This window comes from Tachypleus tridentatus, chromosome 6 (genome assembly GCF_004210375.1).
Source record: "Tachypleus tridentatus isolate NWPU-2018 chromosome 6, ASM421037v1, whole genome shotgun sequence".
In the NCBI taxonomy this organism is placed as follows: Eukaryota; Metazoa; Arthropoda; class Merostomata; order Xiphosura; family Limulidae; genus Tachypleus; species Tachypleus tridentatus.
In genome coordinates, this window is record NC_134830.1 from 26869262 (window position 1) to 26885630 (window position 16369).

A 16369-nucleotide genomic window follows, 5' to 3' on the forward strand; every position below is an offset into this window, starting at 1 on the left:
TGATTAGTTGGTTAAGACGCTTGACGCCGAATCTGAGGCTCGCAGGTTCGAATCCCCGTCACACTAAACATGCTCGCCTTTTCAGCCGTGGAGGTGTTATATCCCACGATTCGTTGGTAAAAGAGTAGCTCAAGAGTTGGCGGTGGATGGTGATGACTAGGTGCCTTCCCTCTACTAAATTAGAGACAGCTAGCGCAGATATCCCTCGTGTAGCTTTTCAGGGAATTCAAAACAAACAAGTTATTGGTAGGGGCTGTTGACTATCTATCTTTCCTCTAATTTATGAGCTCACTTTATGAGGACATTTAAATGCAGATTTGTATAGATAACGTTAAAAACACAGATATATTTTTACACATATCAGCTTAGTGTTAGAGATAGAGCTCGCCTAAATCTTTTAAGCTTGTTAAACCTCATAAGATATTATTTGTATTATGGCCGAAAATGTCAATAATATCGAATATGTCCAGCTGATAAATCAATTTAGTGAAACTATCACAAGTTTTTGTTTTATGATTAATGTGTGTGTGTTTTCTTATAGCAAAGACACATCGAGCTATCTGCTAAGTTCACCGAGGGGAATCGAACCCCTGATTTTAGCGTTGTAAGTCCGTAAACATACCGCTGTATGAGAGGGGAACATTTATGATTGATAAAAGTCATACTACAGCAGCGATAAACATTTGACGTTTATAAAACAACAATATAAAGTTAATACTTCAAAGCTTAAGAATATACAGTTAGTCATCATTAAATTTGGATTCCCTTCCAATGAGTTTTTTTCGACGTTTAGGTTTGCTTGTGATTTATTTTGTGAAATTACGTGTCCTGATTAGACCATTGTGTAAAGTTAGCTACATTATTTACTTTTAGTTCTCACGCATGTAGTTTGATCAGAAGATATTGATAATTACATGTCATCGGAGCAAGAAGTAAATAAATGTACTTCCTAGACATCAGTAAAAATTAGAGACGTTTAAAGTAATTTTGAAAACGTTTAATAATTAATTGTATGTTGCCCTAACTTTTCTTAATTTTTCATTACAGACTCAGTAAAAAACTACACTGTAGATACAGAATATATATTGTTGTCGTACATTTAATTATAGAAAAACAATGTATAAGAATAATATTATGATATTCTATAAATAACAGTTTCAATAAAAATGCAGTATTTTTATAGATATATACATACAAAGCCAGTTTTAGCCCATTGTTAAAAATTCTAATTTATTAGTCGGTAGTTTCCAAGTTAGCTGCATAAATACCACGTAATTGAATGTAAGAAAAATGTGTTCGTGCATCTGTACAATTTCCTCACCAGTTAGTAGTTTCATTGTTATTGTTATTTTTAGAGCTTAATAAAATTATGCATAATGACACGTTATATGCTACATAGAGTCTTCGAATATGTGTTTTATCTAGGGAATTTGGAGCGAGATGTTGTAAGTGCAACAGGACAATCCAGTCAACAGACTGGGTTCGGAGGGCCCGTGATCTGGTTTATCACTTGGCATGTTTTGCCTGTGATTCTTGTCAAAGGCAGTTGTCAACAGGAGAAGAGTTTGCTTTGTATGACGGCAGAGTTCTTTGTAAAACTCATTACTTTGAGTTTCTTGACGGAGACAACGGTTCAAACGATGGTAAGTGAAACGGGTGGATCTTTAGCACTGCTCAACGGTTCGAACAATGGTAAGTGAAACGGATGAGTCTGTGGTGTGGGTCCAATGTTCGAACAATGGTAAGTGAAACGGAAGGGTCTGCGACACAACTTATATTTTGGAATCATAAAAAATCACCACATCCAAATATAAAATAGAATATAATTAGCAACGATGTATTTTAGCATATATTAAATATAGGCATAACTGGCGATTTCTAAATGGCTAGTTGTAATAAGTACCTTTTGAGAAACTAAGTGCCTTTAGGGAGTTTAAAGTTCTACGTGCAGAATGGGACCTTTTCACAATTAAAAAATATATAAGTACGCCAGCGATAACTCCATAAAAAAAATAGTTATTTAATCATCATTTCTCCGTGACAAATTCACTGGGATTATGTGTAAAGTTTGCTGTTTTCTCAGTGCAATATTACAGAATGCGTTATCAGCATCTATCTACAGCGAGGGATCGAATTCCGGATTTTAGTGCTGTATATCAACAAACTTATCGCTGACCAAAGGGGAGACATAGGTAAGCCGACACACACAAAATATCAGTTGTATGGAAATCGTAACGGCAAATCGATGTTTTAAAAACATCTTGTAGGAAGTGTTGATTTATATTCGGTAAGGAGTTCTTGGGTTTCAATTGTATAACGAATTACAAAAAACTGACATTCAACTACCTCAGCTAGTCTAGTACAACGTTTTAAACTTCACGTTATTTATCTGATTATGCTTTAGAAAACTTAACAAGAACAGAAAAAAGTTTTTTTAAAACATAACAAATGATTAGTGAGAAGAAGTAATTTATTTATTGGTCAAACACACACGGCAGGTAATAATTTTAAAAATGTGACAAACAAACCTCAGCTAGCTTGTTTGTTCTCTTAACTTAAATTCATCTTTAGCAATTTCTGTTGAATAACATATGCATATATTGAAAAATGTAATACAATGTAGAACGTTTAGAACTATGCTATCATAAGTCGTCAATTATGATCCACAAAAAAACTAGGTGAAAAATATGTCAACAAAAACTTAAAAATTGAATTGTTCCATTTTCAGAATTACTTTGAATATTTGTAGACTGAACTGTTTTCACAAATATATGCGTAAGCTAAGTTTCCAACCCATTCAGTTTCCAACTTTGTTTTGAAACGTTAAAGTATGATAAAGATTAATAAATCAACTAACGCAATTATGATAACTATTGGATATACAAGACTGTTTAGTGTAGGTAGTATTAATTAATTTATTTTGTGAGTTAATATTTCATGATTGTTTTCGTAACAACAGAGTTAAAAACAATTATTTTAAAGGCGATACTACGTTGTATTTGTAATTCATGGATGTCGAGGCTATCGTACGTTGTGTTTGCAATTCATAGATTTCGAAGCCATAGAAATTTCTAGAGGCCTCAGTAATAAGCAAACATAGCAGCAACAATATAAGTAGAAGTAGAAAAACGGTAAAGTCAAGTAAAAGAGAAGTTCAATCAGAAAAAAGCCATCGTGGGAGTGAATAACTTTAACGGTTGATATGTTAAAGTGAAATTAGCAGCTTGATAGGGATAAATAGAATAACTTGTACTGCCAGAGGGTGTGCTGAACTAATTGATCCCACCCATGTAGACTTTGACGGAAAGAAGACAATCGTTGGAAGTTCAGGATACAACTGTGGTAACCCACGCGACAACGTAAGTGAATTCACCAATTATTCACCAATAATGTTGTGATAAAAGTATAGAAAAATCGAGCAGCTTGTCAAGTGGATTCTAAAATCGTTTAATTAGCCTGAGTCGACTTTTGACAAGAAGAAGAGAAATGAATAGTGTTTAAGATACAATTGTGTAAAGAGTTTTTGTACATACGTTTATCTTAATTTTAATATATTATTTAAAACAAAAGTGGAGTGGGTGCTGTTCTATTATTGTTCGAATTTATCGCTAACAAGTCACACACACCTACTGTAGAATAATCCTTAAAACCCACTCATATATATATTTATACATGTGTATACTTAGAATTCTGACAATAACCGGGCAAAATATTGGGCATGAAAGATGAAATTATGGGAAAATTAATATGAGAAAAATGCTGTCTTGGAAGTAGTAATCTCAATGTGCTCTTTCTATTACTTGGATTTAGAAGAAGTATTGCTTTTGAAAGTGAATGTACTTGTACGTTTTAGATAACAGCACTTAAAATTAGTACTATTACTTTTGTTTATATTTTATAAACGTCAAGTAATATATAACAGCAAAATAAAAATTGTAAAAACACTTCATTATTTTACAATTTTATATTACTATTTTTTCCTTTTTTGACAATATCAGTGATATAAAGTAGTTATGCCAGTTACTGATCTACGTAATGCAGTAAGCTTGAACGACTTTAACCACGTCATATTGTAATGCATAATATTATTGGTTTAAATATTTTTAGGTTAAGCCTACTTGAAAACTTTTATATCTTCTTATTCTCAACAACAGCTAAAGAATTATTGGACAATTTAAACTCTCTGTTTTTTGCATTAGTTTATTTCACGTTTCATGTTTGCTATTGCAGCACTTTTAGTTGCCAAAACAAGTACGAATAATTCTTTTTATTGTGAGTATTGTTACGTATTATAATTTATTTCGGATGAGTCTCCGATTTATTACGTTATGTACGTTACCTTTTTCTATCTCAAATAATCGAAATTTTAAGTTGGTCTTTGTAGTTAATTAAATGTTAATACATATCAAACACAAATATATTTTAGTATACAAACATAAAATTAATACAATTTATAATAATGGTTATTACTAATAGTTATCACAAATGATGATTTATATACAATAGCTTTACAAACTTACAAACTATACGAAGTCTTATATCTAGAATTAAATATTTTATCAATGGTCCAGGTCTACGTTGAGCAAATCATTTCTGATTTGTTACACCTCGCCAAAGCTAACACTGTCTTTTTCTTGGTTGGCCTCATACTGGGTACAAGCTGACTCATCCCAGCAAATATATTTAATGTTCTTATAGAAATAATAACGTTTGAAGTAATTCACTGAAGTTGGACTGTTTGAACTGGTCAAATAAGCGTTAATCACTATTATAGCTTCCAAAGCCTATATTACACTGACTGTAGCTGAAGAGAATAATAATATTCACCTGTTTCGACCCCGCTAGTACAGCAGTATGTCTTCGGATTTACAACGCAAAATCAGAGGTTCGATCCCCTCGGTGGGCTCAGCAGATAGCCCGATGTGGCTTTGTTATAAGAAAACATACTTAAACACACACTTCACCTGTTTCTTGGCGCGTCGGTTTTTATATCTCAATCACGCGAGACTCTAGAACCTTCACCAAAGCTCGCTTGCAACAATACTACCAATCACTAACATTACATACACGCCTAGTATTTTGTTTTTTCTTACGCACAAGAACGTTCTACAAACTTTGGGAACAGGCAGGACTGCGCAATACACAGTCTAAATATGCATCACATGCAAAAAAGGAAACTATACAGCAACAAGCTTAGGCACTAAAATAAATGTACAACAGTAAATCCGTAACTGTATTGTTTCATTTTAACTAATATATTTTCTAAATTAAGTCTGAGAAGTAGTTATAAAAATTACTAACTGTTGTTATTTAGAAGTATTGTGAAGGTTTCATCTTAATAGTCTCTTTTAAAGAATTCATATTTTCACAGTTAGTTATAAGAAAAATTTTACAACGTTTAGTGTGAATACAATCACATGTTTAGTAGTTGCTGTTATAAACCATGTAACGTTTAAAATATAAATAAAGGTACTAGCTTCAATTTAAAACAGTCTTTATTTAAAGCATATAAGTAAATTCACTTCAAAAAACAGCACTTCTTGCAGGTAATGGAAAAAGCACATAGAAGCAAGTAATTCCCAGACAACATTGTTCTAATATCAATCTTCCTACAGTACCATTTTTTGTGCCAACCATTTCACTCTGTTATCATACGTGTGTTAATTGGCTTATGAATCTCATTATTTAATATTTATTATAATTTAACACTTCAAAGAAAGTTGGGAATTGAATGGGTCATGAAATTTATTTACTTCACAGACAGTTGAAGACTGTTGAGTTCACAAATAATAACTCCAAAAATGAGAATATTCAGTTTAGAAATTATTGTTGATAGGTTTGTTTTTTTTTTCAAATAGCTTTTGCACATTAACTTCTAAAAGCAAGTGAAAAAATGTGTTGTATTCAGGGCTCATAATACTAATATAATACCATATCTCAAAACAACGGGAAGAAAGTGTGGTTTTAATAGGTGTACAAGTTAACCGTATTAACTGTGTTAACAGTAAAAGAACATTGTACTTTCCATTGTGGTGGTAATATTTTCCAAATTCTATTTTAGCACGGTAAGTATCCGAACAAAAAATTAATTTAAAATAATTCTGTTTCCTTTGCATTTTGTTCAAAGCTACACGAGGGCTATCTGCGCTAGCCGTCTCTTATTTAACAGTGTAAGACAAGAGGGAAGGCAGCTAATCATCACCACCCACCGCCAACTCTTTTACCAAAGAATAGTGGGATTGACTGTCACATTATAGCGCTCCCACGGCTGAAAGGGCAAGCGTGTTTGGTGCGACTTGGACTCGAACTCGCGATCCTAAGATCACGAGTCGACTACCTTAACCACCTAGCCATGCCGGGCCTATTTAAAATAATACTGTGGTAATCAGCTTCTTTATATGCCCCGTGTTTTCCAGATTCAGAAATATTAAACGAAAAATAAAATAAACAAGGAAGTAAAAAAACAAAGAAGAAAAGACAAACGTAGAACAAGTTAATTATTTGAACACAAACACAATGTTTTGTTGAGTTTTTTTCTTTCTGGGATTAACAAAAGCAAAAGCAGGATTTTAAAAAAATAATATGTAGAAATACCTTTAATCTATCTGTATAGTGAAAATCAGCTTGAGTAATTACAGAGACAACCTATTATAGGCATACTGAGCTGGTGAATGGTATGGTGTAGTCTATAGTATTTTATCATAGCTTGGGAGGAATATAGTACGGGTCGTAATTCTCTGAGCTTGCTGAAATTGTAATCCGTAACAGAATATTGAGCAGATTCTCAGAGAATGTGTTATGTAATCAAAACCTGCTCGTTCTACCAAGTCCATATCGTTTTTGGGTTTTGTTTTTTGCTAATTTTTGTATATACACGACAACGTATGGTTTGGAAGAAGATAGGAACTCAGATGTGGTGCCACCTATAGAAAGACAAGTATAAAAGAAAGAAATTCGTGAGGATACAGGGCTTTTCTCTTTTCCAATGTCACATGTTAAACATCATGTACGTTAAACAGGTTAAGATTGTACTGATGAGAGTGATAATTTGACCCACAATATTAAACTAGAATACCATATCTGAAGAATATCTGAAGATAAGGGTTGTTTCACGTACATATTATGTAATGAACAAATAGCTCATAGTGTATATGTATCTGTGTTATTTGAGTAACACGGAACATAAGTATATTTATATGTATATAACTACATATTCTTGTAACAAACATGTGTTGAACCGTATGTATCCATCATAATAAAAATACCAGTCACTGAGGTTATGTAGATTTAGTATCTTATAAGTAACCTCTCATGTCCTTCACTTTACTTGGGCCCACTATCATACAAGCTTGACGTAGAAGCTCATGTCTTTTCAGAAACACCATATATAAGCGCTTCGGACAGCGGTAAGTATTCTCCCAGGGGGCGTGAATGATCTTTTACGGGCGCGAGCGATGAGGGTAGAGTCAGTAATGTAATAGTTCAGTATCAAGCTTTCAGATATATTTTGTATTAATTAAAGTAAGAATTAACTACAATAACACATATAGTCTTACATATCTGTGTGTTACATCTCGTCATTTATGTCACTCTTTCACTTATTTATAAAATGAGGTAGTACACAAGGAAACATATTGGTTAAAGAAAGCACAGATAACAAAGTTTGGGAAACGCTGTTACACACTAAAGTAATGACATTTAAGTCTAAAATCTTTTTAAATGATAAAACGTTATTAGCTCAGTATTTCTCTTTTACAGTTTCGTCAGCAAAATATTGAACTTCTTGATGACGAGAAACCCACTTAAAATAGAAATGCATCTCAGAATGGCTTGTATGGGTATTAACACCTAGGAAGGTCGAAACGTTGTTCTCTGCTTATCAATGAAAGTATTATTACCCATAAGAGTCGTTATGAGATACAAAATATTGAACTAATAAAGTTACTTTCTGGAGACAGAGATGCTGATTTTATTTACGTTTATAGAAGTGTTTCATAATAAAATGGCCGGACATGGCCAGGTGGATGAGTAACTCGACTCGTAATCCGAGAGTAGTGAGTTAGAATCCCAGTCACACCAAATATGCCAGCCCTTTCAGCCGTGAGGGCGTTATAATGTTCCAGTAAATCTCACTATTCGTTGGTAAGAGAGTAGCCCAAGAGTTGGCGGTGGGTGGTGATGACTAGCTGCCTTCCCTTTATTCTTACACTACTAAATTTGGGACGGCTAGCGCAGACAGTCCTCAGCTTTGCGCGAAATTCAAAAATTACATGTAACAATTTAATTTCAGTCTTTGATAGTAGCCTTTTATTCATTCTTTTTTGTTTTGGTTGGCAATCAACTAAAACTTCATCCTCATTACGTTACATTATTTGGAATATTCTGGTTGGAAAACACCTTTTACATGCACAAAGTAGTCGGTTAAAGTTGTTTTTTTTAAGTGTATGTCTTAACTAATAGAGAAAAATATAAATACACTATTTTCTACTATTATAAATATGAATAATTACTTTAGAACCGTAAAGAGATTTTTACTGGCTTAGATTTGGCTGTATTTTATATATTTTATTGGGTGTTTTAAAGCAAATATGAGTTATTTTAGTAAAAATATATAATATTCCTATTGAAGACTATACGTTATTACCAGAGAAATTATTAAGTATATATAGGTATGTGTGGAACTAGGTGTGGCTAATGGTTTTTCTGTTGGATCGTGGATGCAAAGGTCTGTGGTTTCGTTTCATTGCCGAAAACAACATCGTGATGAGCATTTTAGAGCTATGTGTCCGTTATAAGAGTGACAGTTAAATCCTAACCCCTGATTAAAATGGAATAAACGTTAATGGTGAGTTTTGTTGATGACTGCTTTCCTTTAGTCTATCAACTCAGAATTAGTGATGGTTAGTGCAAATAGTCGATGTGTAGCTTTGCACGAATATTTAAAAGAAGTCAAATCAATAATGAAACTTATGTTAAATGGACGACAACTGCCGGTTGTATAAGTCAAGTTTAGGGACAACGTTTCGAAATACTTCCAAAAGACAAAAGTCGGAAGCTTTTCGAAACGTCATTCTCTACATTGTTTCTTACAAGAGCCAGTTGCCTTCCATTCAACAAGTTTAGAAGATTAAAAACAACACCAAACTGTCAAATATGATGCTATATATTCATTATATATCCTTATATTTTTTATTTCTAATTATTTATTTTGTGGTATCAATCAATGGAATCTGAGGATTGTCTTAAATCTAATGAGATTTTCACAAAACTGATCTAGCAAATTTCATTGTTTGGAGTCCAGTACTTAACAGTTGAACATGCAAGGCGAGATATATTGTACGTTAGGTTCTGTATACCCTCCCTTAATCAGGTGATTAAGTCATTCCCTTTGTGTCACAGATTCTGTTGCACACATGGAAGGGGAAACATATATTTTGATCTACTATCAAGGGAGTCTGTCTTCTTCTTCTGTAGTTGCCACCCAGAAGATGGGAAGGGTGGGAGGAAAGAGAAGGCTAAACATTATTCAAAAGCCACCTTCAGCTACGATTCTCCTCTCAACTACAATTCTGTTTTTAAGTTATCAAATATGTTAGGTATAATACATGATATTAAAAGTGTTGCAAATGTTGTATGATCTAAAGCATCCTGCTTACATCATATGACATGGTTTCATATTTAAAGAGTATTGAAAACAATATGAGGTAAATAGTAAAACTGATTTTGGTCTACGTAACAGTGTTTTCGTTATTCTTTATTTAAAATAAGCTGTAAACCAATTCCGAAGCTGATTTTTAAATCTGCTTCCAGTCTCCAACTAGATATAGCTACCTTAATAATGCAAACACAGAGAAAGTATTCCAATAAACTGTGAAATGTACGTAAATGCAGTGGTATATAAATAACAATACACATAGTCAGCCCAATATCAGTGACTCTACTCCCGCGTACTATGAGCTGGAATCAGTGACTTAACATCCACTGGGTTCAGAGAAAAGCTTGTGAATCAACTATGAAACAATATTACTATAACAATCAGTCTTTCTTAGTACAATATTTCTTACTGTCTACCTTATATTTTTTTAATCCTGACATAAACACACACACATATTAGTGAGGTTTAGAATTCAAACAGAAAGAAAAGAGAGACATTTTTAGATATTGTTGGGATATTGTGATGATACTTTCCTAAATGTTTATAAACTAATTATGTTAATTTACTGGTACATTTCCACATTACTTAAAGATTATTTTTGTTAGTGTATTGTTACGTCCCTACATTGTTTACGTGTTATTCTTGTTAGTGTATTGTTACGTCCTTACATTGTTTACGTGTTATTCTTGTTAGTGTATTGCTACGTTCCTACATTGTTTACGTGTTATTCTTGCTAGTGTATCGCTACGTTCCTACATTGTTTACGTGTTATTCTTGTTAGTGTATTGTTACGTCCCTACATTGTTTACGTGTTATTCTTGTTAGTGTATTGTTACGTCCCTACATTGTTTACGTGTTATTCTTGTTAGTGTATTGCTACGTTCCTACATTGTTTACGTGTTATTCTTGTTAGTGTATTGCTACCTTCCTACATTGTTTACGTGTTATTCTTGTTAGTGTATTGCTACGTTCCTACATTGTTTACGTGTTATTCTTGTTAGTGTATTTCACATCCCCTTATTGTTTACAGGTTATTTTTCTCAGTGTATTTTTATATTTCCTTATTGTTTATAGATTATTTTTCACAGTGTATTGTTACATTCTTACATTCATTACAGAATATTCTCGTTAATTTTAATGACAATCTTACATTGTTTACAGATTACATAACACATATTTTATAAATCATGTATCCTTACGCCATCTTGAATATCTACATGGTTTACATTTTTTGATAGTACTGTATTAAAGAGGAAGTTTCGTTGTCGGTATTATTCTCACTTATAATAATAGAATTCTCATGATTATATTTCTAGAGTGTTTCATCTTCTGTTGTTGATGGATTGATTGTTAATGTTGATGTTTTATTTCCGAAAAAATAAAATGAGCTTCTAGTTACTATTAATATTATTTGTTTACTTCTCTTTGTTATGTCATTTTCCGTTGAGATCTATGTAAAGACTCTTACACGTTCATTAAAAAAACAAATAAACAGTCGCCTTTAAAAACCAGAAATACAAATTATATGTCGCTTAGAGGCCCGGCATGGCCAGGTGATTAAGGCGCTCGATTCGTAATCCGAGGGGTGCGGGTTCGAATCCCCGTCACACCAAACATGCTTGCCCTTTCAGCCGTAAGGGCGTTATAATGTGACGGTCAATCCCACTATTCGTTGGTAAGAGAGTAGCCCAAGAGTTGGCGGTGGGTGGTGATGACTAGCTGCCTTCCCTCTAGTCTTACATCGCTAAATTAGAGACGGCTAGCGAAGATAGTCCTCTGTTGTTTTGCGCGAAATTCAACAACAAACAAACATGTCGCTTAGTAAATCGAGTTTTCCAAGTGTTAATATTATTGAGAAGGGCTGTCAAATTAGGACAATACGGTTAATAAATTTATGAATATTCGGAAACAATTTCAAAAGGAAAAACCAATAAATATTCACTGTTTATACAGTTTTATTCCAAGATTAACTTAATTCTTCGATGCTTTTCTGAATTTTTATTTCACACTTATACAGAAAGTTACTATTTTGAAGTAATATTAACATTAGGTTAGAGAAATTTCCGTTCGATAAATTTATTATTGTTATTACTCAGAAACACAGATTTATATTACTATGTTTGTTTGTTTTTCAATTTTGCGCTAGCCGTCCCTAATTTAGCAGTGTAAGACTAAAGGGAAGGCAGCTAGTCATCACCACCCACCGCCAACTCTTGGGTTACTCTTTTACCAACGAATAGTGGGATTGACCGTAATTTTACAACGCCCCCACGGCTAAAAGGACGAACATGTTTGGTGCGACCGGGATACATTACTCTAACATATAGTGAACTTACGCAACTTTATAATTGAAATGCAAATAATACTATAATCAATTTGTTAGAAGACAATCATATTATTATTTGTTTTAAGCACAAAGTTACAAAATGACTTTTCTTTTTCCACTGCGGGCATCGAAACCCATGTTTTAGTCTCACACTTACCACTGATTCACCACGGATAATCATTAATGAATCTTAACCAGAAAACTGCTCTGCCCTTAGCACAGTTTAGTATAAGTTATGGAGAAACACTGTAATATTGAATTTTATATCGCAATAATAAATAATAGCACGGATATTATATTTTCTTTGTATTACTAAATTATTAACTTCGTTTCAAAATCATTGTACAATATGCACACTTAACGTTCCCATGTATTTCAAATAGTGTATCATTTTCATCACTCGTATGCATAACGCGTATGTCACGTACTCAAGGTTTCTGTATAGTAATAGCTGTTCCTATTGTGTTGATTTGTGATAGTCTAATATAATGCTTGTAATCTGACTGCAGACTGCAGAATAATACAGAGATATATATCTATGTGACGTTGATTCTCTGAGTATGTTTTTTAACACAGTTATGGTAAGTTGTTTTGTATCTTGCTGTGAGCTAATTGATTCTCATCAGAGGTTTGTACACTGACGCGATTCCTGGTTGCGGTTGCCAGTTTTTGACGAAGTGGTTTAGCAGGTATCTGTTTGTATTATGGAGGATAGTTTACCTTGTCTTTGTCTGAGGAAACTGCATTAGTGGATTGTGAATGATTCCACGTTCTGTAAACACAAATGGGTTTTTGTTTTTTTTGTGTTTTTTTTTAATTTCGCACAAAGCTACTCGAGGGCTATCTGTGCTAGCCGTCCCTAATTTAGCAGTGTAAGACTAGAGGGAAGGCAGCTAGTCATCACCACCCACCGCCAACTCTTGGGCTACTCTTTTACTAACGAATAGTGGGATTGACCGTACATTATAACGCCCCCACGGCTGGGAGGGCGAGCATGTTTGGCACGACTCGGGCGCGAACCCGCGACACTCGGATTACGAAGCACACGCCTTAACGCGCTTGGCCATGCCGGGCCAAACACAAATGGGAGACATTTGTTTACAGTTTGCAGCAGCGTGATTTCCATTCATCTGACCGTTTTTGTTTTTGTTTACTTACATTGTAAGTGATACATCAAACTGTGTTCTCAGGTGTCTGCCCGTGGTTCTGGAACAATTTGCACCATCTGAAAGTTTATGGTTCACTTCAACGTAACAAGAAAAGTAAGGTACTATGAAACTATTGAATATAGTAACACAAATTGAATTACCAGTCATTTGCACCCAAAATCATATAACATGTCATCAGATTTCAGACTAAGGTAAGAACCATTTGAGGGTAATTGATCAACACTGCGAATTCTGAATAACTCTGTTGTTTTCTGTCTGACTTGAAAATGTTTTAATGTCAGATTAATTTAATTTCTATTAATGCGCTAAACATTAATTTTAACAAGAAAAATCGAGGTAAGCACAGAATGGAAAATGATCTTCCAACTGTATTCAACTGTGTTTTAATCTGCACGTTTCTCATTATTGAGAAACTTAATGATGGATATTTGTTTTATCAAGTTGTGACGTGCACGAGGTAATTTAAACTTCCTTCTAGAGAGCGGAGATAAGGAGGGGCATTATAGGACGAAGACAAAGAGAGTTAGGACAACCTTCACAGAGGAACAACTCCAAGTTTTACAAGCCAACTTTAACTTAGATTCAAATCCTGATGGGCAAGACCTCGAACGTATTGCTCAAATAACGGGTCTCAGTAAGAGGGTAACTCAGGTGTGGTTTCAAAATTCAAGAGCTAGGCAGAAAAGATACCTGACGAATCAAGCTAAAACAACCGGTTGTAAGTATTCAGTGTATTTTTTAGTTAAATAATAATATGAGTAGGTTAGATGTGAGTTCAAAATTTAGAATTCTCTGTTCGATAACTTGTTTTTATGTTGTTTTTTTTCATTAAGTAGTGACATTGTACATTATACATGCAGATATGCCAAACGAAACAGATAAGTTATTCTTTATTTTATAAAACTATAATAAATTTTATAGTTTTATAACTTTGTTCATTATATATGTATTGTGTTGCGTCCTAAGTACCAGCAGTTTAAAATCCATATATGGTTTATGTACACCATTCCGGAATCATGCTACAGGCGCATTTAGTATTTAAAATTACGATAAAAAATGGCAAATTTAAATATACTTTTTAATTTAAAATAATACAACAAAAACTGATTTCGATAAATAAGTTTGTTTTGTTTTCTGAATTTCGCGCAAAGTTACTCTCGGGCTATCTGCGCTAGCCGTCCCTAATTTAGCAGTGTAAGGCTAGAGGGAAGGCACCTAGTCATCACCACCAACCGCCAACTCTTGGGCTACTCTTTTACTAACGAATAGTGGGATTGACCGTAACATTATAACGCCCCCACAGCTTAAAAGGCGAGCATGTTTGGTGCGACTGGTATGCGAACCCCCGACCCTGAGATTACGAGTCGCACGTCTTAACCCACCTGGCCATGCCGGGCCCGATAAATGAGTACTGAGCGTTTCACAATACTTATGGTTAATGAAAGTGTTTAAAGTGCTCAAAACCTAAACGCATATTTTAAAAATAGACTTTTTGTAACTTCATCAAACAGTAATATACACTTCTAAAACGGAAAAATATAACACAAAGACAAACTGCATGTGACAGGTCAAATAGGTTTGCCACATCATTTCATACTCTGATAGTTACTTAAATTACCAAATATTTTATTTTAATCCATTTTGTGAGAAAATACCACTTGTACACTGGTGATATTAAAGTTTATAACAATCTTTTACATTGATTCGGATCAACAAATATCTATTCTTATTCGTTTTTGAAAGATTAATTACGATAATATGTTTTGTGTATTTGCATGTGATAAAAAAGTGAAACTGTTGTCTTAGCGTTTCTAAAAACAAACATAATGATATTCGTCATAATTTTGTTATAAAAACACATTTTTACATCTCTTACGACAATAACATGAATACACAAATGTGTCATATATTCCAAAGCGTTTCCTTTACAAAAGTCGTTGATATATCCATGTTGTTGTTGTTTTTCAGCTACACTACTACCCACTATGTCGTCGGCTGCAGTTTGTCCTGGATGCGGGATGATGTGCTGTTTGTGCTCTAGGTCCTCACTGCGTGTTAACATGGTCCAGGTAGCATGACAACAAACAACTAAGGATATGAGAAGACAATAAAATAGCCGCTTATACCTCTCATTAATACATTGTATGATGTGGTTGTAATTAATAATGACTTCCTTCCTATTCTCTTGAAGAAAATGTTTGGTTGCGGCTGATGGTGACTCTTTTTACCTGCTCTTCTGGGAGTCGATTGTAAATAACGGAACTTTTCACAGAACTTTGTAAAAGGGATATGAAATGTTCTTACGCACTTCATAATGGTATTGTCTCCTAAATTATTATTAAAAAAAGTTGGACTGTGATGGCAAATGAAGCCAAAACAAATGAAAAGAAGTAAAGTTTCTCTTCACTGAACTGCTAACATCGAACGGAAGTTACTTTGTAACAAACTCCAAAACTGATGATTGATTGGCCATTTATAAAGAAGAAATTTCAATACGGTTTTCTTCGTATTTTTTTTTTGTATGAAAAGGAACACCATTTTCTAACGTTTGTGAATATTATCAAATTACGAAAATCGGTTGGTTATATTCTGCACTACGCACTCTTTTCTACACCAAAACCAAGCGTATCGATTCTTAAACAAATATATATATCAATAAAAACGGTATGTCTTCCAACCAATCTTTAACAAAATGCTTGGTTTTAACAATGTGATAATAAAGTAATATATTATTCATACAAAATGTTTCTGTATTATTGTGTAAAACTGTAGAATGTTATTATTAACATACGTGGTTTTCTCAAGTAATTGAATGTGTTCACTGAGCAAAAAAAAAAGTAAAATAAAAATATCACATCAGTTATATTTATTTTTTACCACTCAGCGTCCCCTATGTCTGCCTATATCAATATTTCTTCCAACTCGACTGACAATGAACGCTAAACAAACATTTTTTGCAACTGAATTAATTCACTAGGTAAGAAAACAAATATTTAATAAATGTAATCCAACGCTATTTAAAGTTACCGAAGAAAGCCTAAAATCAGTTTCTGTTTACTTTGATCAAGGATGTTAAAAGCAAACTTTAACATATTTGATTTTTATGGCAAAGCTGCTGAGAATATCTGTCACTGTCATTAATTGTGAATTACCGTCTAGGGCCTGGCATGGCCAAGCGTGTTAATTCGTGCGACTCGTAATCTGATGGTCGCTGGTTCG

At 33.6% G+C, this 16369-nt stretch overlaps 1 protein-coding gene across 1 annotated transcript in view; it reads left to right on the top strand.

Annotated features, from left to right (window-relative positions):
• Positions 1-15859, top strand: part of Awh (LIM/homeobox protein arrowhead) — a 53714-nt gene extending 37855 nt beyond the window's left edge. The window contains exons 3-5 of the mRNA XM_076503805.1: positions 1426-1643; positions 13629-13868; positions 15119-15859. Coding sequence (XP_076359920.1) covers positions 1426-1643; positions 13629-13868; positions 15119-15228 — 568 coding nt within the window. The 3' untranslated portion in view covers positions 15229-15859. The remainder of the gene's footprint in view (positions 1-1425; positions 1644-13628; positions 13869-15118) is intronic.
• Positions 15860-16369: the final 510 nt, after the last annotated feature.